This window comes from Prunus persica, chromosome G8 (assembly GCF_000346465.2).
Source record: "Prunus persica cultivar Lovell chromosome G8, Prunus_persica_NCBIv2, whole genome shotgun sequence".
NCBI lineage: Eukaryota > Viridiplantae > Streptophyta > Magnoliopsida > Rosales > Rosaceae > Prunus > Prunus persica.
Window position 1 is genome coordinate 1087314 of NC_034016.1, and position 24615 is coordinate 1111928.

The 24615-nt window shown below is 36.7% G+C and overlaps 2 protein-coding genes across 4 annotated transcripts; both read right to left on the minus strand.

Annotated features, from left to right (window-relative positions):
* On the minus strand, positions 11294–18029 carry LOC18768130 (chaperone protein dnaJ 10). Its single transcript, XM_020570845.1, has 11 exons — positions 16307–18029; positions 16103–16236; positions 15504–15563; positions 15171–15253; positions 14538–14691; positions 13931–14060; positions 12833–12991; positions 12539–12717; positions 12322–12402; positions 11886–12026; positions 11294–11790 (listed from the first exon to the last, which is right to left on the minus strand). The coding sequence occupies exons 2-11, from the start codon at positions 16187–16189 to the stop codon at positions 11710–11712; spliced, it is 1155 nt and encodes a 384-aa protein (XP_020426434.1). The 5' UTR covers positions 16190–16236; positions 16307–18029; the 3' UTR covers positions 11294–11709.
* Positions 18234–24240, minus strand: LOC18768129 (probable protein phosphatase 2C 11). 3 transcript variants are annotated; one of them, XM_007200341.2, is made up of 9 exons: positions 23792–24238; positions 22583–22725; positions 22220–22318; positions 21946–22104; positions 21556–21642; positions 20242–20333; positions 20062–20133; positions 18629–18778; positions 18234–18496 (listed from the first exon to the last, which is right to left on the minus strand). In XM_007200341.2, exons 1-8 carry the CDS (start codon positions 23986–23988, stop codon positions 18647–18649), a joined length of 981 nt encoding a protein of 326 aa, XP_007200403.1. In that variant the 5' UTR covers positions 23989–24238; the 3' UTR covers positions 18234–18496; positions 18629–18646. The 3 variants fall into 3 exon arrangements, with proteins under 3 accessions (XP_007200403.1, XP_020426435.1, XP_020426436.1); XM_020570846.1 differs by having other exon boundaries at positions 18234–18778; XM_020570847.1 differs by lacking the exons at positions 18234–18496; positions 18629–18778 and adding an exon at positions 19808–19869 and having other exon boundaries at positions 23792–24240.

Here is a 24615-nt window from a genome sequence, read left to right on the forward strand (position 1 = left end):
TGTTGTGCAAGGTTTGTTATATTTTTGTAGGTGTGCCAATATTTAAGAGTTTGACGAGCAAGCCCATCTAGATACCTGCAATGGGTTAGAGGTTGGAAAAGGTGTACTTAAATTAGGCTTAAACATTGAAATTCTTGTACTCTCTCTCTTTATGTTTGAATTGAAAACTTGGCATGTAATCAGAGTGGTGGCGTAAGACGATTTTTGCTAGTTGTATGCAATTTTACTTTTTCCTCTGTTTTCTTAGTTCGGTTAAATTTTGCAATTGTTTATGATGCAAGGTCGAATAGGTACCCAGGATGGATGCAAATCATTGGCTATACTAATCATCTAGTGTGCTAAGTAATATCGCAATGATGAATTAGTGTGATTTCACTGATTTGGACTCAATGTCTTCAATAATATGTTTGTGATTTTTTTGTTATACAATTTTCTTATGTCATATGCATTTGCCCTCTTTTATTTTTTTGGGGTTGCAAGTGGTAGCTTAAACTTGCGGAGAGGGTAATCAAATTCGGAAGAAAGGGGTAGGTACATTGTCCTGGCCAAGCGAAACCCACATTTGCGTACATTGTAATTCTCAAGTCAACACCTTTCAACTTCTGAATCTCTGATCAATTTTCTTTTTATAAACACCCTTAGGGAGAAACAAAAGTGCTTCGTATATCCTCCCTTCGCCATTAAATCCAAATAAAAAAGAAGAAGAGGAGTTTACTGCTTTTACTTATTTCTTTCAATGGTATTTGAGGTTCATGGACATAAAATTCTAGATATGTAAATTTTTGAAGCTCTATATACTATCCTTCTATTCACAAGGCCACAAAATAAATAAATATAGTGAATTTGGCTCAACTCAAAATGTGTTTATGCTAGTTGTGCCAAGTGTATTAAAAAAGAAAGTACAGAAATTTCATGTCATTTGTCTTTGTTTCATTTTTCTGGATGGCAAGGGAGCTTATGAATTATGATAAAGATATGTAAATTTTTTGAACATAAAACATATCTTATCAATACAAGTGGATAATTAATGAGCATGAGAGAAAATATTATGTATAAGATAAACATATAGCCCTAGTTTCAAGATATAAAAAAAAATGAAGATGAAAAAAACAAGACTTGTTAAGTAACAATTTCATATGTGCATGTTTACCAAACTACTATAAACTTGGAGTTAACCAAGTGGGTTTGGTCAGTACTGACAACTTAACACTTGGAAATGGTCGCCTAATTCTCCTAGAATCTAGGTAAAATACACCAATCTCACGAGATGCATATGTTTCTAAACAATGTAACTTCCATATGTTGTTTGTTGCAAAATAAATGCAATTTCCGTCAAATCCTTGGATATTACTAGCTAGATGCAGGGACACGCATTCAGCATCAGAGCAAAAGAATAGTTGGTCGTCCCCCAAACATTGTACCCTATCAAACTTGTCATTCTCTTGGTCAAGCTTGTATACTCTAAATTCACTTGTCCTCAAATATGGTTTAGAGCCAAATGCATCTTCAGAAGCAATATCGATGCGGCGAAATTCACCATTGTTAACTCCTTCATCTTGATCATCATTATTGTTATCTTCCTCCTCTTCCTCATCATCAGTCTTTTCTTCCTCATCATCCTCATCATCAGTCTCATCCTCATCATCAATCTCATCCTCATCCTCGTACTCATCCTCATCATCCTCATCATCAGTCTTTTCCTCGTCCTCATCATCAGTCTCATCCTCATCATTAATCTCTTCCTCGTCCTCATCCTCATCATCAGTCTCTTCCTCGTCCTCATCATCAGTCTCATCCTCATCATTAATCTCTTCCTCGTCCTCGTCCTCATCATCAGTCTCTTCCTCGTCCTCATCATCAGTCTCATCCTCATCATTAATCTCTTCCTCGTCCTTATCCTCATCCTCATCCTCATCATCCTTATCATCAGCCTCTTCCTCATCATCAATCCCTTCCTCATCCTCATCATTAGTCCCTTCCTCCTCATTCTCGTCCTCATCCTCAACATCACCATCCCTTCTTAAAAAGCAATCTAGTATTTGATGGATCACGAAGACTTCATTATTTGTTGCTGATTGTAACAAATAAGAGGCGTACATTCCTTTCAACAAGATCTGGAAGTCATCACGATACTCAATGCTTGGATTTAAATCCCTTGTGCTTTTTGTTTTGTCATATACCAATTTAATTTTCACTGTATCATCTCCGAAGTTTAAGCTGTGAGACGCAATAACGATGCAATTCTTACTAAGACTACCCGAAAAAACTAAGGCGTATAGCATGCCGGAAGAAGAAAACAATAATTTAGCAAGATATTCGTTTTCATCTAATACATAGAAGACACTCCATGTTTTGTCTCCAGGTCTGCATAAACCCAACGTCAACTCATCAAAAACTGCTGCAACAATACAGTTGTTTGATTTAACATCCTCCGTAGATAACGCGAATGAATTACAGAAAAGCAATGCACCGCCACATTTCGACTTGTTTGTGTTTACAAACTTATGGAAAGATGGAATTGTTCTCAAAGATAGAAATTGGTGTTGGTCTCTTGAAATTAGGTTTACGAGATACAGTTTGGAGTTTAATACTTTTTCTTTGATCATAACCAACCATCCTTTAGAACAACCACAAACCCGCCCTCCTTGAACCGGCTTAGGTAGCATCAATGTGTGAAACTTGACATCTGAGACACTGAAAAAACTCAAGTACTTATTGGAAGCCTGAGGGAGCAGTAACCAAGGCAGTTGTGGAGCATTAGAAAAGTCTCTTCGTGTTTATGCTCAAAATGGTTAGGCCAAGGTTGAGTCTAACTTAGTGATGAGGTGTGATGGATGATGGATGAAAGTGAGGACCTTCACCAAGTGTGTGAGGATTTGGGTAATCGATAAACATATAGAAGACAAGATATACGTGGTTCACCCGAATGATGGGCTACGTCCATGAAGAATGGTGTTCTCATTATGATCATATTTGTTTACATTTGTACAAGGGGATTAGACCCAAATATAAAGATAACAAGTGAGAAGCCTAGGGCAGAAATGGATCCAGAAGAGAGACCCCCTTTCTTAGGGGGGAGTAGTCTTCTTTTATAGGTGAGGAGGAGTCTCCACCTCTTGTAGTTTTCCGATGTGGGACTCCTCTTACTTTGCTTAGAGTTGTGATTTGTGGTGATGCTTCTTTGGCTAAGGTGATGACCTCTCAAAGCATGGCACTCGGATGATCTAGCCTAGCTAATTTCTCGGTCAGTTATGGTATAAACAGTATTCCCCCAAGTTCTCGATTAAGAAGGTACTTCTTGGTTGGGGACTTGTAATTTTAAGTGCACTGCCCGAGCAACGCCATAGCTCATCTTCCAAGCTGTATAGTGTACTGCCCATAGTCCCCCAAGTCCTCGGGTAAGAAGGACATTTGGAAGGGAGAGAACTTGGCACGAGGGTGCCGAAGGTGAAGGGGTTGCCGAAGGCACAAAGTTGCATGTCGCAGGGTAAAGTGGCTGGGCACAAGGGGTGCCGAAGGCATAAGACTGGCATGTTACAAGACAAGGTGTTGAAGGTGTAAAACTTGCATGTCTTAAGGCGATGTGCCTAGGCACGAGGGTGCCGAAGATGACACAAAGCGTGATTGTTTGTAAGGTAATGTAGCTAGGCACGGGGGTGCCGAAGGTCAAGGGGATGCCGAAGGCACAAAGCTTACATGTCGCAATGCGATGTGGCTAGGCACAAGAGTGCCGAAGGTATAAAACTTGCATGTTGCATGGTAATGTGCTTAGGCATGTGGGTGCTGAAGGCGAAGGAATGTCGAAGGCGACACAAAGCTTGCATGTCGCGAGGCAATGTGACTAGGCACGAGGGTGCCAAATGTGACACAAAACTTGCATGTCGTAAGTAAATGTGCTTAGGCATGCGGGTGCCGAAGGCGACATAAAGCTTGCATGTCGCAAGGCGATGTGGCTAGGCACGAGGGTGTTGAAACACAAAGCTTGCATGTCGCAAGGCGATGTGGCTAGGCACGAGGGTGTTGAAACACAAAGCTTGCATGTCGCAAGGCAATGTGGCTTGGCACGGGGGTGCCGAAGGCGACACAAAGCTTGCATATCGCAAGGCGATGGGCCTAAGCACGAGGATGCCGAAGGTGACTCAAGCTTGCATATTTGCAAGGTGATGTGTTTAGGCATAGGGGTGCCAAAGGTGACACAAAGCTTGCATGTCGCAAGGCAATGTGGCTAGGCACAAGGGTGCCGAAGGCGACATAAAGCTTGCATGTTGCAAGACGATGTGGCTAGGCACAAGGGTGCCGAAACACAAAGCTTGCATGTCGCAAGGCAATGTGGCTAGGCACGGGGGTGCCGAAGGCGACACAAGGCTTGCATGTCATAAGGCATTGTGCTTGGGCACGGGGGGTGCCGAAGGCAAAGGGGGTTGCCCAATACACAAAGTTTGCATGTCGCAAGGCATTGTGCTTAGGCACAGGGGTGTCGAAGGCAAAAAGGGTTGCCAAAGGCACAAGGGTGCTGAAGGGAAAAAATGCATTATTATTATATAGGAAAGAATAATAATAATAGCTTTTTTATTATTATTTTTTTAGGTACCTTGTGGCTGTGGCCCGATGTTTCGGCAAGTGGGGTGGGCTGGGCCTGATATTGGCTTCGGCAATGATAGAGACCCGTGAGCACATCACTTTGCCTGAGCGAATCCTTTGTCGTTCGGCAAGGGTACCATGCATTAGTTGGCTTGGCGTATAGCAAGAGGCTAGGACGATGGTGGCCAAAGTGTAGGCTTTTGGCAAGGAGGTTGGGCCGCTTGAACTTGCGTGAGCCCAGGTGTGGAGAGTTGAGGCAAGTAGTGAGGGCTTGGCAGGTGGGCCATGTACATGACCATTGCCGTTCGGCAAGGGGGTCAAGATTGTGCAAGTTGGGCTTTGTTAAGATATTTTGGTAAAAAAGGCTAGGCCTTCGGCAAGCTTGACTTGGAACCGTGTTTTTTGTGACCCTCCCCTCAATTCTCACACGGCCCTTGCCATTCGGCAAGGGTAAGCTTGGTAAAAATTCTTCAGCTCGTGGGTCTTTTAGCAAGGTTGGCCTTTGAAGCCCTTGAAGGGATTTTGTGAGTTGGACGAGGCTTCGGCAGCGCGTCGGGGGTTCGGCAAGGTTCTGGGTCTTTGGTTCTGGCATTCGGAACCTATGGATTTGACAAGGGCAAGGAGGGTCGCCAGCTTCTTTGCCACTTTTGCATAGCCCTTGCCGAACGGCAAGGGTCGTGTGAAATTTTTTTGAGGCCTTTGTGTTTCTCTTGGGTGAACCAAGACTGCTCGGCAAGGTAGGAGAAGACTTTTCAAGTACCAAGCCCTTCTCGAACCGGCTTAGGTAGCATCAATGTGTGAAACTTGACATCTAAGACACTGGAAAAACTCAAGTACTTATTGGAAGCCTGAGGAAGCAGTAACCAAGGCAGTTGTGGAGCATTAGAAAAGTCTCTTCGTGTTGATGCTCAAAATGGTTAGGCCAATGTTGAGTCCAACTTAGTGATGAGGTGTGATGGATGATGGATAAAGGTGAGGACCTTCACCAAGTGTGTGAGGATTTGGGCAAACGATAAACATATAGAAGACAAGATATACGTAGTTCACCCGAATGATGGGCTACGTCCACGGAGAAGGGTGTTCTCATTATGATAATGTTTGTTTACATTTGTACAAGGGGATTAGACCCAAATATAAAGATAACAAGTGAGAAGCCCAGCCCAGAGATGGATCCAGAAGAGAGAGTCCCTTTCTTAGGGGAGAGTAGTCTTCTTTTATACGTGAGGGGGAGTCTCCATCTCTTGTAGTTTTCCGATGTGGGACTCCTCTTGCTTTGCTTAGAGTTGTGATTTATGGTGATACTTCTTTGACTAAGGTGATGACCTCTCAAAGCATAGCACTCGGATGATCTAGCCTAGCTAGTTGCTCGGTCAGTTATGGTACAAACACTTCGCATAGCAAGAGAGTTCCAAGACTTGCAGATGATTCTTAAGCGTATACGCTCTCCTAAATTCAAGTGCTTTAAAATAATCTCCATGATATCGTCAGGCACTGTCTGCCACCCCATATTATTGCAGCAACTGGTCCTTTGGCTTATGTACTCTTTGTTTTGCTCTCTCTTGCCTTCTTTTTCGCATTGAGCTTGCTTTTGTTGGAATTTTAAAAGGTTTTAAAAATTTAACCGTTTTATTTATTTAATTATTTTGGCGGTTTTATTTTATTTATTGTGGGGGTTATAAATATTTAATATTCAGGTTTTATTTCTGGTTGGTAAAAGTTTTAATTTTTTGGTTGGTGAACTTTTATGGTTGGTGAAGGTTACATGTTTTTGGATGCCTATAAAAGGCCACTCCTCCTTCACATTTGAAAAATACACAATACACACAAGAACACACAATAACACACAATAACACACGATATATACAATACACTATCAGAATATCACATACACATTCTAATTCTCTCATTTTCTACTTTTACATATATTCTCTATTTTATTATTATTATTTTGGGCAATGGTTATGTGACTTGGATACCTATATCTGTCTGTGAACGTGCTCATAGCGGATCTTGAGTTTGTGTATAAGGGGTCGTATCTTGGAGTCTTGTAGACCGTCAGTACCTGCACGTAGGGAGGCTACAAAGGCTTTAGGACAGCGTCTTTGACGTGCTTCACCGTACCAAACTCACCTTCTTACTTATTATTTATTTTCCTTTACTTACCTATTATTTTGTTTTCTTCAATTTTATTATACCTTCAAAGCTTTCCAATTTGTTTATGTGCTATTTATGATATAAATATTTTGTATTTAGCTTTACAGAAAGAGGAAAACTATTATTTTTTATAACATTCTAAAGCCTTTGTAAGTTAAAGTTGTTTTCTTCCCGTATTCCTAGCTTTAATATCTTTTAACTCTTTGACTGAAGCTTTTACATTTGTATTGGATTTTCAAAATGAAAATTACGATTATTTTGGGTAGATGCAGTTTGAAGCTTTTATGTTGTCTATACAATTTCAACTGCTTTAAATATTGTTGGTACATTTATATGTTTATAATTTGGTGCTAACGTTTGGGAAATTACTGCTAGTGTTTGAAAATAAAACCTACCGACTACTTTATGTGGTATTATTATTATAGCTCAATGTATTATTATTTTATGCGGTGTGTCCGTTTTCTAAGTTACTGTTTGTTTTAAATAGCTTGTATTGTTTTATTACCGATTAATTAATTATTACTCATTAATTAATTTGCGGTGAAACATCCAATGTTAAATGGTTGAAGTGTTTAAAACCGAAACGTTGAAGTGTTTCAAATTCTTTGGTATATTTGATTTTATTGTGTTGGGCCTTTTACATTTGCCTTCATTGATTTTGGTTGCCATCAATCTTCTTTTATATAACGGTCCCTTATTTTTTGTTGGACTTAATGTCATTTTATTGTTCTTACTTTTGGAAGTCCTTCATACCAACGTAAGAAGCAATTATAATATATTCTTAGCACTAAAGTTTAGTGTTTGAAATTACTGTTTTAATATTGAGTTTTTATACACTATCTTTATGTGGTTTAATGCATTATGAAGGAATAAAGCATTATTGGTCAACACACAATTAAGTTTTCCTTTTATGAAGATAAATTTGATTTGAATATTCAATTGTTGCATCTTTGCAATTCTGTATAGTATACTATTTACTTTGATTTCAAATCCTTGAAAGAAAAAACGAAAAAAGTGCAAACCGTTCTTTTGTAGTTTAATTTTGAATTCAAAATCTAATATTACGTCAGTTTTAGATTTGGGCTATTTGTGTATCCAATTTTATATTGATTCTTATTTTCATTTATATCTACTAATTTTTGCGAAAACGTGTAGAGAGTTTATGTGACATTATTGCAAGTTTTATTGAGCCTAATTATTCTTTATTTTGATGGCTGTCATTGCTTTGAATTTGGGAGAAAAACCTATAGTTTTTTTTGTAGTATAAATGCATCACTTTAACACCTTGGACATTAGCTCCTTTTGATTCCAGAATTAGTTAATTGCTCTTAACTTCTTTTGGAAGCTTTTGCATTTCACATTCAATTACGAGATTTTATTTATTTTTTAATTTATGCAGCTTTAGTTTCAAAACTTTAATGTCAATTTCATGACATTTAGAGCTTTTATTTTGGCAGTAAAATTGTTGATATTGTTAGGTGATTATTGCCTTTAATGTTCTGAACATTTATGCAATTTAATTACATCTTTGTTTTAATGCCTTGGATTCCTTTTAAAGTTGCCAACGCCTATACATTTCGATTGTGCAATCCTTCATATTAGTTTCTTGAGTTATCTAATGTTCTTTTGATTATAAAGTCTTGACAGCTGCCACATTGAGTTAATTAACATGAAATATACATTGTGGAATCCTCCTGAGAAAACTGAAATGAAATAATAAATTATATCACTGTAAGTGGCATTAATTTTGAGTTTTGGTGTAAGGCTTTCAAACCCTAAATTTTTGAGGCATTTTTTTCTTTTGAGGCTTTCGATGGTTTTGTTATATTTACAATGACTATCAAGATCATTGTGAGTACATACCTTATGAATTTAAAATTAAATAAATTTTAGTACCGTCTTCATATATTTTGAGAATTCCCTAATTTGTGGGGGTTGAGTTTTTCCTTAACTATGTGGGTATTTGTTGGAATTTTTGTGGGTATTTCAAATACAAAATTAATATCAATACTTATTTTTTTAATTTAATATTCCAGTTTTGAGTGATTTGATTACCTCTTTAAAACTGAATTTATTTTGTACATTTATTATATAAGTTTTCATATCTCCTTTATTCATATTTATTCTATTTTAATTAACGCTCAATGCTTACGTTATTTGCGTTTTGATAATTATTAATATTTTTTAAAACATGTGGACCAATTTGTGGAAGTTGAATTTTCTTAAATGGGAAATTTAATGCTGTAATTTATTTGTTAACATTATGCAGTTTTGCTTTTATGCTGAAAATATTAGATTCATTTATGTAGGCTTTCTTTCTCTCTTTCCCATATTTTTGTGTGTTTTCAATTTCTTTATGCTCTCATGGGAAAGATTCATTTAGTGACATAATACTTTTTATATTTTATTGACAAACATACTGTGTCTGTATGAAATTCGTTTCATTATGCAAATTTTATTATGAGACTACCTTGTCTTCAATTTTATGAAAATGTGTGCAACTAATGATTACCTTGTTATACAATTTTGGTAGAGACTTCTTATTGTCTTATAGGTTCTTATTGAGAATCAACAAGATACAATTTCAACTTGGATATGTGATCACGATTTCAGCCATTTGGAATGCACAAAAGGGAGTAAGGGTATCTTGAACTACTCAGTGTTTATAGTTAAATTTATTTAATGAATTAATTGTTATATTATTGTTCATAAGTGGTAGCAGGTGTACTCAAAGTTTCATGGACTTGAGAGGTACTCTTGATCATAAGATTTAATGTATGATGTATTTCTATTATACTTAAATGTATACCAATGCATATTTAATTTACAATTATACTGAGGTGAAATCCACTAATCATTTGTGTGCAAGATTGTGTAGGAAATATTTTCAAATAACATACAGGTTTAAAGCGCGCTAAAATGGAGAACAAAGACATGACCTACATTATATATGCCTTGTGAATGCTAGTCTTGATATGCATGCCTCGTGGAGGAGGCTATTAATGCAAAATGTCGAGGGGGATGTGCTTAAGCCCATAAGGGAGTCACCTAGGGAGGTAACCCAACTTCTGTGATTGGAGATCCCATGAAGGAAGTTCAATGTGGTAGAAACAATCCATACTGCGTGACTCATATAGCATTCATAAAACTATGGAGATATCCTTGAGATATTCTTCTGCTCATCCCTAAGGCAAAAGTGCTATTTTATGTGACGTTAGGAAGGGATTTATCCCTGAATGAGTTTCAAGGCGGGCAAACTCCCGCAGGGTGCAGGTCACATGTACTCTTGGAGAACTCACCTAAGTGAGAGACGTCGTGAGGCCGCGACTATGAGAATTGGGCTATTCTCTAGTAACTCTCATGAGAATCAAGATTAGCGCATGGCCATAAATAGCGCTACCCCGCATCCAAGTCTCAACTAATACTATGTGTGGGATATGTTGAAGTTTGGTCAAAGGTGCCGAGTTCAATACTGTGTACACTCAGGTTCCTCAAATGGAGACTATCATCACTAAGTGAAGGTTCAAGCCCGGAAGGCACCTACACCTATTACATAGTATTATATTGCCCACATATATATTATATATTTTTAACTGTTTTTTGTCACGGTAAAATTTTGAAAACCTTGTGGGGGATTGTTGGAATTTTAAAAGGTTTTAAAAATTTAACCGTTTTATTTATTTAATTATTTTGGCGGTTTTATTTTATTTATTGTGGGGGTTATAAATATTTAATATTCAGGTTTTATTTCTGGTTGGTAAAAGTTTTAATTTTTTGGTTGGTGAACTTTTATGGTTGGTGAAGGTTACATGTTTTTGGATGCCTATAAAAGGCCACTCCTCCTTCACATTTGAAAAATACACAATACACACAAGAACACACAATAACACACAATAACACACGATATATACAATACACTATCAGAATATCACATACACATTCTAATTCTCTCATTTTCTACTTTTACATATATTCTCTACTTTATTATTATTATTTTGGGCAATGGTTATGTGACTTGGATACCTATATCTGTCTGTGAACGTGCTCATAGCGGATCTTGAGTTTGTGTATAAGGGGTCGTATCTTGGAGTCTTGTAGACCGTCAGTACCTGCACGTAGGGAGGCTACAAAGGCTTTAGGACAGCATCTTTGACGTGCTTCACCGTACCAAACTCACCTTCTTACTTATTATTTATTTTCCTTTACTTACATATTATTTTGTTTTCTTCAATTTTATTATACCTTCAAAGCTTTCCAATTTGTTTATATGCTATTTATGATATAAATATTTTGTATTTAGCTTTACGGAAAGAGGAAAACTATTATTTTTTATAACAGCTTTCCTTTGAACCAACAGAAGAGACTCTCAATCTTCATCTCTCTCGGGTTAATTTGTTTATGAAATTGAAAATCTCAACCAATAATATATATAGTCAAGTCAATAATAGGAGATTGATGGGGAGAAGAAATCTACTTGGTATTGTATTTAAATGAAAACAGCATCTTTGCAAGTAAGTAGGAATCCATTCAGAAATATAATTGTAATAAAATAAAAATATAATTGGACAAATCGCAATCCGTTCAGAAATCTAATTCTAACAAAACTGACCAAGTGACAATCATGCTTATATTTCTCACATCTGTTTACAAGATATATTCGCCCTCGTCCACGCGGAAGACTCTAAAGAGAGTCTGAAACTGAAGAGAAAGCTTCGTTGTTGCGATTACATATATATATCACTGTAAAAATTGAACATATTTGAAAATGGAACTGTTCCACAATAATGAGGGCAATGAATAAATACATTTTGACACACGACACTGGCTTGCGCCATTCTCTAGCATGAATATAACAAAATCCTCGATTTACCACGACAGCTTTCACCCTCTGTTATAACTTATATATATGCTTTGCCATCTCACGTACGCTTGTCAACTTTTCCTTCTTTTACATATAATCTCATGCATTGCATATCATTTGCTTTTGTAAACAATCTCTTCGTCATCAACATCAAATGCTGGATTGCAAAGGCACCTGAAGAGCCTGCCAATACCCTGCCAGGGAAGAAGGCAAAGGAACACATCAGCTACATTAACCGGTTAGCGTGATTTGGTATATTTCATTAGGTGTTTAGAATCTTATAACATGCCTGAGTGAGAAAAGGAGTTCTATATGAAAGTGGTCGTGGCGAATCCTCTTCAGAACTGCTATCGGAACTGCTCCCGTCGTCGTCTGTGTCAGCTGAACTTTTCCTTCTTGAAGTTCCACCATTTCGTGTCTGCTTTTCCTCCTAAAACCAGAAAAATTTGTATTTAGTGTCAGCAGGTCATCACTTAAAAAGATTTGTTTTCATGCTTTGATTCTCCTTTTGTTTACGCGGTTACCAAAGCACAAAAATAAGAGGGAGCAATGTAAATGGGACTGAATGATGTGTGAAAATCGTCATCCAAAATTAATAAGGAAGTACTATAATGGGCATGCAGAACCTTTGCATTCAAGTTTATACTCAAGATGAAGAATGCACCAAAATGCAATAAACAAGAAATGCTCCTCTACAAGATTTTGCATAAATCGTAACTACACACCTGAAATATCCTTCCAAGGTGTTTGAGCGCCAGAGCACGAGCTTTAAGTTCATCTTTTCTAACGTTATTTTCCCGTAGAACCTGAAACCATATTTTGGAATCATGAGAAGGATCTCCAGTTATCTGACAGGTGTCAAAATGCATTGCAGGAGATGGAAAAGCAAAGCCAGTTTCATGAAAAAGAAAGGTTTACTGTTGATTGTAAGAAATCACTAACCATTTGACAAACATGCATGAGAGTTACTTCAATGTCCACCACATTCAATTTCCACAATGAGTTCAAAAGTGTGTCTTTGTTTAAGCGTATATGTGATTCAACATCATTTTCAGGGCCGCTTCCATCCATTTTAAATTGCCGACGGATTTCTTCTTGAAGTTGGAGCAACTGAAAAGCACCTGAATTCATTTTTTTCAAGATATAATTAGATTAAAAGAGGAATTAAATTTCCCTGTAGAAAACACGACATTAACACCGAATGAGGGGTAGAGTCCTGGATGATTATATGCAAACCTTTTGCAGCAGTCATCTGTGACTTCCAGAAATGTCCCTTATTCCGTACCCACTCAGCCAAAAATGGTACTCCTAGGAATATGGTTTTCTTTCCAAGCTCTTGTGCTGCTTGTCTCGAATATACGTAGCCAATAGTGTGTAGCATTTCAATTCCAAAGGCTGCAATTGAGAAAGAGTAGAAAGTTTAGCATGCACAAGTAGTGACAGGCTAATGCATCATTAATTTTTTCATGAAACTTACAAAGTCCACGCTACTATATATCATCACAATTACATAAATTTGTGAAGCCAAAGAACAGATGGGGTGTCATATGAGAAAATACAAGTCAATAATTTATGCCTACAAGAATCAAAGTCTGTTGTATTTGACAAAGCATACAAAATTTTAAGTCCTATCAGTTTCAGTAACTCATCCCTTAGTGTCATAAAAATTAGGTTCGATATATGATTATTAGGAGCTAGAAGCTGTCATTAAAGTTCCTAGCACAACTATGTCCTCAAGGATTTATTGATGTTTTCTGATATTTGACATTAGAGTGTCGTCAAGAAGAATAAATAAGACACGGTTTCTTTTTAATTTATCAGTTAAAACTTTACCAGTATATCAACTTGAACTCAAGCACTTAAATAGCTAACGTATATCAGGCAGAACAGCTTAAACATAATCAAAGTAAATGAAGCTGCAAGATCAACTACTATGAAGTGCATTACTTTAAAAACATCAAGTGAAGATATATCGATAATCTTTAAGTTCATCTTATACATTATGCTGATATCAAGCATGAAGCAGATTACAGAGTACTCAAAAGAAAAGACGGAGAGAATTTCAAGAAATTCCCTGTACTATATGTGCCCTATTTTTGATAGATTTTAAATCTTTGGTAATTCCAGAAGATAATTGAAGTTGTAAACCATGGGGAATCTTTCAATTTAGGTGGTATAAATCTTTTGAGCTATGAGTATGGTCACAGCATTTGAAGTGATACAAAGTTCTTGTGCAAATTTTAAAACACTTAGACTTTCTGTTTGCAACATTTGTCCCATGGGTTCATTAATGGTTACTGAAATCATAAACAGGCCAGATGCAAATTAGTTGACCTGCATCAGAAAGTCGTCCAGCTTCAGATTCAGCATGCTGTAAGAATCCCTCTTTGTCACCTTGAACATATTGTTTAAGAAAATCCTTGAGTGATTTTGCTAGCTTTTCTTCTCTTTCTTTCTGGACAGCCTGCAAAAAATAAATCCATACTATGGATGCTGTTATAGGTTAAAGGAAATGAACCAAGTGGATAAAAATTCGAGGAAACAATGATATCAAGTTAAAGTCACACCTAGGTAATCTCAATGGTTACATTGAATAGAAGTAGACGCTGAGACATGAAAATCTGAAAATCTGAAAAGCAGCAAATGTGCTCTAGCGGACTACCACAATACCTAAAAGATTGTCTGAAAGATACTTAGACTTATTTAAAACATAAGAGAAATGGTCAACCAATTCAGACTGAGTCTCCTTATGGGAGCAGAAGTTCTGCAACCCTACTGCCCCTCCCTGTGTAATTTTATGAGTATGTATTGTGAGCCTGTGACTGCAGAAGCCAGACCTTTATATTCCATTTTATTCGCGAACATGAGCACAATGAACAACATGCCTCGCTAAAGAGAAAGATACTGGTATTTAATCTAATGAGTTCTGGAATTTACTTGCCTTCAATTTATCATGCACTTTTTCAGGGCTGTCACCTTCACCAGCTAATTGAGAAGAGGCCATTGATGCTACAGCTAGATGTCCTATGTAGTCCTCAAATAATTCACTTCCGAAAAGAAAAGCAAAGACAGCTGTGGGGTCAAGCATGGTTTCCCTTCAAAGAAAAACACTGACTTATTAGGATATTAGGAGAAAATATTCTAAGAACAAGATTAATGCACAACTTAAATTCATAACGATATAACAACAATACTATCAACTTGCGTTGCACATAGACAAATCAAATAGGGTAGAGAAAGTGTCCAAACAACAAAGTCTTTCACAACTATGGATTTTTTTCCCTATAAGTGCGTTAGAATTTTACATTATGCAAAGGTAAGTTGGTCCAGTAGAATGTCAGAAATCAAATTCATGAAATGAAGCCAAAATTTATGTCAAGAATGTGTTTAGATGACTAATGGCAAGGCAGAAGGATTGGGAGCAGTATAATTTATCTGCAGTTATATCATAACTCATTTTCTTTATATGAGAAAGATCTCAAGTAACAAAAGCTGTAATAGGATGACCTCGATATCTACGTGTATGTGTGTGCGCATATGAGCATAAGCAAATGTCAAATATAAGTATTTGTACCTAGATATGCAATACTTTCCATTTCGATCATATGCATCTCTTTGCACTGGATCACTCAAAACTTGATAAGCTTCACCTAGTACCTGGTAACAAGAAGATTTTTTATTAAACCTCAAGGTAAGAGAACAACCACACAAGTATGTGTCAACAAGATAAATATCATAGCGCCTACGTCTTCATGAAAACTTATATGCAGCAACCCATCTCCAGAGATTTAAAAAAAAAAATTGACAGAGCAAGGCTCCATTTGATTCATAAGAGGACTGAAACTTTCTTTACCTCGAAAACCGATAAACAAACGATAAAAAGAAGGATTAGAAGTAGTGGACATGCCTGAAATCTTTCAGCAGCCTGAGGATCATTTGGATTTTTGTCCGGATGAACTTGCCTTGCCTGCACCAATATTAGCCTCTCCATATCAGATACTTGAATTTCAAACACAGAAAAGTTTACTAGTACATAGAAAAGTTCAGAATACAAAGTTGCATTAGTTCACCAAGATTTGAACAAAATAAATCATAAATCCCTGCATGATAGTAAGAAATATGGTAAAGATGACTGTATGAGTAATCAAAGAACACTAGGTGATTCAGGTCCCTTAACAATTTAACAATTAATTATTCATACTTTTCTGAAACTCAATCAAATTCCCATTCTCCAATTCTCAATCTTTAATGTTTCCAATTGGACCCAAAAAAACAAAACAAAAGGTAACCAGTCAATCAGGATCTACCACCAAGATATGTTTATTATATTTCAATTTATTCATTCTTGTATGTGATCGTACCAATGCACCAAAAAACGACTGAAAGATGATCAGCACTTAAAAGAAACTATACAAATAAAAATAAAAAACCAAATGCAAAACTATTAATAAATGTAAAACATATCAAAGTTATCAAATTAAGAAAATTAGATATCAAAGAATGAACCTTAATATAATAAGCCTTGCGAATTTCTTCCTCAGAAGCTGAGGGACTGACGCTGAGGACATCATAGAACTCAGTTTCCTTCACCATTCTTGCTAAATTAGTTGCTTTTGACTGAAGAATCTCCCAGAGCTCAGCTGAACGTGAAAATTAAGCTCGCAAAAAGAAGAGAGAGATTGGTGTGGACTGAGTGAGTTGCAGACTTACCTTTCCAGTTCCACAGAGGAATAAACAAAGGCTTGAAAACCACTTTTTCGCGGGAGCACAACAGTTCTACTTTTTTGAAGTGTCCCCATGGTGGCGCTTATTATGACGGGGGATAGGCATCTGCATACTTTTTCTATTATATCATGTGGCTTTTCACTTGTAGTGGTCTTCAACTTACATTCGATTTGTATTTTGATCCTTAATTTTGTAAAATAGTTTGTTTTGAACTCCACTTTCATTATCAGTGTTGATCCTTTTTTACCTCTAAAATATGACATAAAATTCAACAAATCTCGATCAACACTGCTAATGAAAGTGGAATTTCAAGACTACAACAATCATTTTGCAAATTGGAGAACCAAAATACAAATCATGTCTTAAGTTCACGAATTTGAAGTGACAATATTTTCAACTGCTTTCCAATTTTTAAGTTCCAGAAATGTCACTGTCTCACTGGGTTGGGTTCTTTGCTGGTGTGGGCCTCTTTTTCCACTGTGGGTCCGTGTGTGAGGCCAGGTTCTGCTTTGATCCGGGCTTTTTCACATGGGCCCAAATGGTGTTTTGATTGAGTTTAGGACCCTACTTACTTTTCCATGTGCCTTTAAAATCTAACTCCCCATGAAGGGGAGATTCTACCATATCCTCTTAACAATTTGATATGCTCTATCTGCTTCTTTTGTTTTTAAATCACTCATAATTCAACGATTCTCTTTTGTTTTTGTACTATATTGTTAAACCATGAATTATGGAGGAGATGAATAATTGTAAACATTTGGAAACTAACACTTCAAAAACATTGTTTTGTTATTTTTAAATTAAAATTTTAAATTTCAAAAATAATAAAAGAGGTGGGCATTAGGCAACCTTCACGATAGAGGAACCTCAAAATTCTGTACTGACATTTCTTTTGTTTATAATGTTTCCATACGGTTTTAGAAATATAAAATCAAAGCTTATAGAGTATAAAGTTTGATATTTAGAGTTTATATTGAAAAAATAACCAAAATAAAATGTATAACACCTTACATAAAAGGCCAATAACAAAGCCTCTACTGTTTGAGGGACACCGTGCAATCATACGACTACTCCACGATGCTACTTCGCTTAACTTTTTCTTTTCATATCTCGATATGAGAAAGACTTGCATGTAACAGATGTATATACATTTTACAAGTTCATCACTCGTTACTTGTTAGATCACTCGAAAGTAAATACTAATTAAATCTGAACTCGTAATGAAATAAAGCATCAGCATCTGAATTGATGGGAAAAAGAGCTATGTTTGAAAATGGAGGTTACCTTTGTGGACTTGGGTGAATGTTAGCTTAGACCAATCTAAACTACCAAAGGAATTGAAGAAAATGGTTCGGATGGACGAGACAAACCACCATGCTATTTCACTCGCTTAATTCTGCCTAACAATAATGAAAATTTGAAGCTCTCATATTTCATGGGCATTTTGATTTTCTTGTGTTTCAAGTCGGTTTGCTGAACTCTTGGCTGTTTCCTTTTTGCATATATTAAGTGAACCAAATGCTAGCGGCAATTTAAGCCAAGAAACTCATAGATTCTAATTTTGGAAGGGGAAAGAACAGCAGTCACATCACATTTCACAACCAACGCAGACAAGCTTCCTATCCTTATCCTAGGTAACAAACATTTCCTCGGTTGAATTCAACATCAACTCTTTTGGCCATCCATTTAATACAAGGTCAACCATTGGATTGGATGCAAGTATTAGACTAATCATGTCACCTGATCAGCAATTAGACTAATCATCTCTCAAACACCCGTCAAACTAAACCAAAAAGCAGCATGACATGCTTCGACTTCGGTATGTACCAGGTCGAGCACCTGTATGAACTCGTATCATTTGTCAATCCTCAATAACCAGTCCTTGAAGACAGAGATACAAAACACACCGAGGTTTTTCCTTCTTTTGGATGTGGCCATTTGAAAGGCATCCAAGCTTTCATTTTCACAACAAAAAGAACTCAAATTCAAAACTACATTGAAGCAACAAATGACAATTCACTATGGGTTGTGGTGACAGTCAGGAGTTCAGGACTTACAACTTGAAAACTGAGCTGTCAGCCCAATACACTAATTAGTTAAAGACAATTTCAGGAAACTATTGCCTCAATAGTCTTTCCACATTGCTTGGATGCCGTTTTAATAAGTAAGCTGAAACTGCAAATCAAAATGCTTACCAACTAGTAATGAAATTCCATGTGTGTGTATATGTGGTACGCATGCATGCATGTGCATGTGTTGCCATATAAATCTACACACATATACACATACCATTAACTCAACATTTACCTTGGAATATTAACGAGTCTACTCCGAAATACCAAATTGGACAACAACACAAGTTATGTTGTCTGAGCTACCGCGTGCAAAAGCCTCTTGGATGAGTTTTCTAGACGCTTCTTCTGCGTCTGCTATGTCCTGCACTAAAGCCACAGCATCCTGGATATAGAAGAGACTACACTTTAAGATTTTAAGAAATTCCATAAAAATGGACGAACAGAGCAAGGGATCCGAGATATAGAGAAGATAATCTAACTTCAAATTTTGGTGCATAGAAAGTGGATTCACGAGTTTGAAATGCTAGCAAAACTCAAAGTTCTAAGCAGTAAAATATACATCCTTCAACAACAAAGTTGAAGGGTTTGGCACACAAATTTGATTTATAGTTTTAGTTTAGCTTTCTATTTTCTTAGATTTCAACATTTTAGTTTGAGTTCCAATGTTTGCAGGCTCTTGCACACAGGTTTCTTGCACAAAATGTTTGGTTTTGATGGATGAGAATTCAATAGCTCATGATAATTTTGTGGAGACCACCACAAGAGGTACATATCAATCTCATGTCCTCCACCCAGCATGGGTGGTAAGAAGAGGAAGTTATCTAGGCAACCATTAACCATATAGATCATTGAAATTGAAAATTGTGATCCCAGTGTACCTAGATGTAAGTGTAATTCTTGTGGTAAGGATTATTTATAATCCAAAGAAGTGTAAGGCATACATGTAGAATGGGAACCCAGTAGCAATCAAGTCCCCCAAAATAGATTCCCAGACCAATCCACAACCTGGAACTGTTATATCTTTCTCTAGAGTGGTGGAGTTACAATGGAAGAGCTTACTGACCACTTAAGTATTATGCACAAGATCTTAGTTTCTAAGCTAAGACAAGTACCTTTTTCCAGCTTTAAGGGCTAATCAAATCACATGATATGATGCACTCTTTAGTTATACACAACTCGCATTTGTACCAGTAATTATGCGAGAACAAATCATCGTACATGATAAGATCTGTACCATTCCAAATGGCTGGCTAGATCATCTAGTCATCATCACAAGACGCCTAGGGTTGCAATCGTAGTAACCAATAATGCCCCACAGTAAGACATCAACAACCACATAATGCCAACTTTTAAAGGCAATTTAATAGAAAATACACCATCAATCAGTATTGGTTCCATCAAGACAATGTCCTAGGAGGGGAAATTAGGTTGGCATTGCATGAAATAGCTGTTCTCAAGGATCTGAGTGACTCACTTGCAGTTGATATACGCCATACACAGAAGAGAAAAATTACACTTTTAGTAACTAAGCCAAATGATAGATATGGCGACAGTCACATGCTGCACATACTAAGACCCATAATATCTCTTTCAAAAGTTTAAGATGACAAATTCAAAAATTTCGTTATCTAAGAGCAGTGTAATTCATTCAATACATGCACTCACCTTATTTGATATGACATTCCAAAGTCCATCGCTTGCAATAATTATAAAGTCTACTCCTTCAATTTCTTCTTCCTAAGCATAAGAGTGAAAGATAAGCATATGAACAGATACACACACATAGAGGTATATGTGTAAACACAGAGACAGAAAGTGAGTAGCAAGCTTATAATTTCAGATTACCTGAATTTCTGGCTCTGCAACAACAAATGGTTTCAGTACTTTGTCTCCAAATGCACGGGAAACGGCAAGAACACCTCCAACCCGCCATGTTCCTGGCAAGTTTAACAACACAAAGCATAAGTTTGGGATTGAAATTGTTTCCAGACTTATGCACAGGTCATCTGGGAACACTGATGTTAAAGAACATAAAAAAAGTATCTGATCTGGATTTTACAGAGATAGATAGAATGATTCTGGATCCATCAGTGTGTACAACCGATAGTTAGGATAATTCTGTATTCATCACTGTTATGTTTTCATTATAGATAATTATATAGTTAACAAATTAGGATGGAAAAAGGTAGAGTAATCACATAGTATAATCTGGCACACATAGATAAGGGGAGCAACATACAGAGACAACTTGCATCAAAGGACGGAAGTTGGGAAAAATTAACTAGACTGCTCTTGGGCACATATGATATTTGTTAAAGTTGGGAGCATCTAATCCAAAACAAATAGGCAATGGGATTAGAGGCCAAGATATTATATATTTTCATGCAAGGCTATGGATTCTTGATGTGAGATTCTCTATTCTCTAGACGCCCCTGGCATGACTGAACCAAACACACGGATCAATTATATTGGGTGACCTGAGCATATGTGACAGTTAGGCCTAACAAGTGGATTTCCCTCACTGATACCATGTTGAAGTTAAAGCATCAACCCGAAACCAATTGGCTATGGGTGGAGACGCCCAAGATATTATATTTAGTCATGCAAGGCTATGAACTCGTGACAAGAGATTCTATATTCTCAACAATATTAGTACAATTACAGGGAGATCATCTTAGCCTGCAGTCCCACAGCTGGACAATATTCTTTTCTGAACCTAAATAAGAGAACATTTCTGTCAGATATTTCATTAGTTTGTTGATAGTACTACAAGATAGAAGGTAACTGATATAATCCCAAAAAGGGAGCAAAGGATGGGAATGAGTAAAAAGCTCTATCTGTAAAAGAAAATCCACCATTCGAATGGCTTGGTTTTGGCAGCTTTTTTCTAATTTTTTATAATTGTTTATCACGCATGTGTTATTACTATATCAGGTGGTACACTTGAGTCATAAAGGGTTAAAATTAAAAAGTCAACTTCATTTATGGCAATCCAGAAAAAATATATATAAATTTAAGTTACTGATTGAAGTTCTAGTCATTGAAATTAATGCCATAATCAACAGGTGCCACAAATATTGGGAAAATGCAGCCTTACCACTATAAAAGTATACATCACATAGACCAATTGAAACCATACACTCAAGAAAATGTACTTACCTGCCCAAATAATGAAACCTCCAGCCTCTTCAATTCTTTGGCGTTCGTCAGATCTATCAGGTTTATGATCAATGGACAAGGGAATAGCTACAGTGAAACACAATATATGATGTCACAACTATTTAGTAGAAAAGAAAAAGAAAAAGTTATTTGCATATACTTTGATTAAAAAGGAAAAAACAAAAACTATTATGTTAACTTAATGTATCCTGACAAGGCTCGTCCTTGACTTATTGAGTCAGTAAAAGTAGACAGAATATGACAAGGACATTAACCAAACTAAGCTTTTTTGTTCAGTAATTTTGGTTATTGCCCTGATTTTTTTTGCATTATACAGTTTATAGCTCTTATAACCCCGTAAGTCCCACCCTTAGCAGAGAAGACAGTAACCTGAACCAGCTCTGCAGCCGACTACTCTTGAATCACCAACATTTGCAACAAAAAGCCGATCACCTAATAGCAAAGCGGTTGATGCAGTTGAGCCAGCATCTCTCTGATAACCCTTCTCCTCATTAAGGTAATCAACATCTGTCTGTTTAAATACTTCAACTGCAGTCATAAACACAGATCTGCCTCATGCCTCATGATCACAGGGAAGAAAGTTTAACATGAAACAATGAATTCAATGGGTAAACAGAAGGAAAAGAAATAGCTCACTTCATACCAATAGCTGCCTTTGTGTCTTTGATAAAATTTGGGTGGCTACTCAAATTTTTGAAAAGGTTCTTTTTTAGATATTCTGCAGTCCTTGAACCTCCATGACCTGAGAAATGAGCACAAAATCCATCAACGCAGAAGAAGAGAGAGAGAATAAGACAAGGGGGGGTTGTTAAGCAACCATCTATATTCTTCCTTCCTAACTTTATTTTTCGTCATTAGTATACATTAACCATCAAGATGGACAACCTAGACAAAGGGAACATGTGAAGAAGCAGAAATAAAACACGATCAGCCTGTAGTTTCTGACACTCTGAGCCTGATGAGAGAACATGCTACAAGGGATAGGTGATAGAAACTTGTATTGTACCATCAAAAACACCAAAAAATGCAACCATCTGGCCATCGACGTCAGATATATTTGCCTCAAAATAATCCTCCATCGAAGGCCTTTTACCCTTGAAACTGGAAAATCCATAGCTGAACCTTGCATTACGGCTCCCAGTGAGAAAGCTAACAGAAAAAGAGAAGAAAAACAATTAGGTTGTCCACATAACACATGAAAATTACAATTATCAGCATTTTGATACCAAATACACTGCAGAATGGCTCCTTTAGCAAAGGCTGATGAAATATCTTGTGTAACTATAATATCACCCATCCAAGTCATATTTAAAGTTAAAACAATACTTTGAAACTGTGAAAGCACAACAAACATTACGAAAACAGAATCACATGTTTGAGTCAAAGATCATACTAACATATAACTCAATCCCAACCAAAATATAAAGAACCTCAGCATTTTCCTTATGTGATCACTTTGACTAAGCTGAACAACATATCGAGCACAGAATTGATGCATATTTTAATTTATTTAGATTGATGTACGTTCAAATAGCTCCACTGAAACAAGGTTAAATGTAAGGGAAATTGCATGATAGCCATAATCAACTACTCAAGAGCGAACTCATTGGCCGTGTGCGCCTAAGAACTACCTAGTGCAAGCCGCAGGTCCAACAATCCCTAACCAAAGTCACAAAACTTTTAAACTCCGAGGTTTGAAACTAACTTCTTCTCTTTTCAATGTTGTTCAACAACTTCAAAGATTGCACTGAATTTCAAACTGTAAGAAAATAACTCAATTATAATCTTCATTTCCATTCATCAACTGACAATCTTTGTAGAGGAATTATCAAACATTAACAGGTTATCAGGAGACAAAAGTGGAATTTAAAGAGTGTTAAAACATTAAAAAGAATTTTTTTGAAACCCAATGGAAACACCCTCTTGGGTTCGAAAGAAAGAATCCCCAAGATTTATAAAAAGATCTTAAACAAATTAAACCAATAAGAACAACCACAACCATATTACTCAATCCTCAGTCAGTCACAAGAAACACCTCAACTGATCAATTCAAAAGGAAACCACATAGATATGTTTTCAGAGACAGGAAGCGATCCCAGTAAAAACAAAGAGTGACCCATCAAAAACAACCAAGCAATTATGAAAAATAAATAAATAAATTTTATAAACAAAAATAGTAAGAATCGGGTTTATGAAAAATGAGAAGGAACCTCACCTGATCCCACCACCGCTTTCAAGGGCATTTGGATCCTTGGAGAACATGAGAGGCTCTGCTTTTGCTGATGCAGCAGCAGCAGCAGCTGGTGGTGGCGGTGGTTGTGGTGGGGCCTCTTCAAGGGCAGCCTCAGAAGAGGCTGCTGCAGAGGCAGTGGTGCTTGTGGTGGTATCAGAGTCTTGTGTAGTTGTGTTCATGATGTTGCCATGTTTTGTTTTGGTTGTGTTGTTTGTTGCATATAAAAAAGAGGGGTGGTTTTTCAAAGACTGAAGAAAAAAAAGTGATGAATCTGATGACTTACCATTACCGAGGGGAATTTTATTGCCACACCCACCCGATTGCTGAAAACCACCCACATATTTTTAGAAATTTTTTTTTTTTTTTTTTTTTGGGTAAAAGAAAATTATTGTTTTCAGTCTGACTATTTTCACTCTTATTTAATTGTCTCATACCTACCCACACCACACATGCTGAAAAGGAAATTTTGTTAAGTATAAAATTGTTATATTTGTTATAAAAATAACCTGGGATATGTGCGATAATTCTGAGCTGCACGTAAAGTAGATGAGACACAGCATTTAACGAGGTTCGGCTATGCCTACGTCCTCGGAGAGCAGCAGCAGTAACTTTTCCACTATGTAAAAGGATAGAGCTACAAGTTTAGTGTTTACAATATATGTGGCTCACTGAATTTTCTCTCTAGGAGAATTTCTCTCTGCTCTCTCTTTCCTCTTTCTTCCTTCTCTTCCTTTCTTCTTCTCCTTCTTCTTTTCTTATTTATAGGCTGAAATAATCACTATTCATCACTATTCATCACTGTTCAC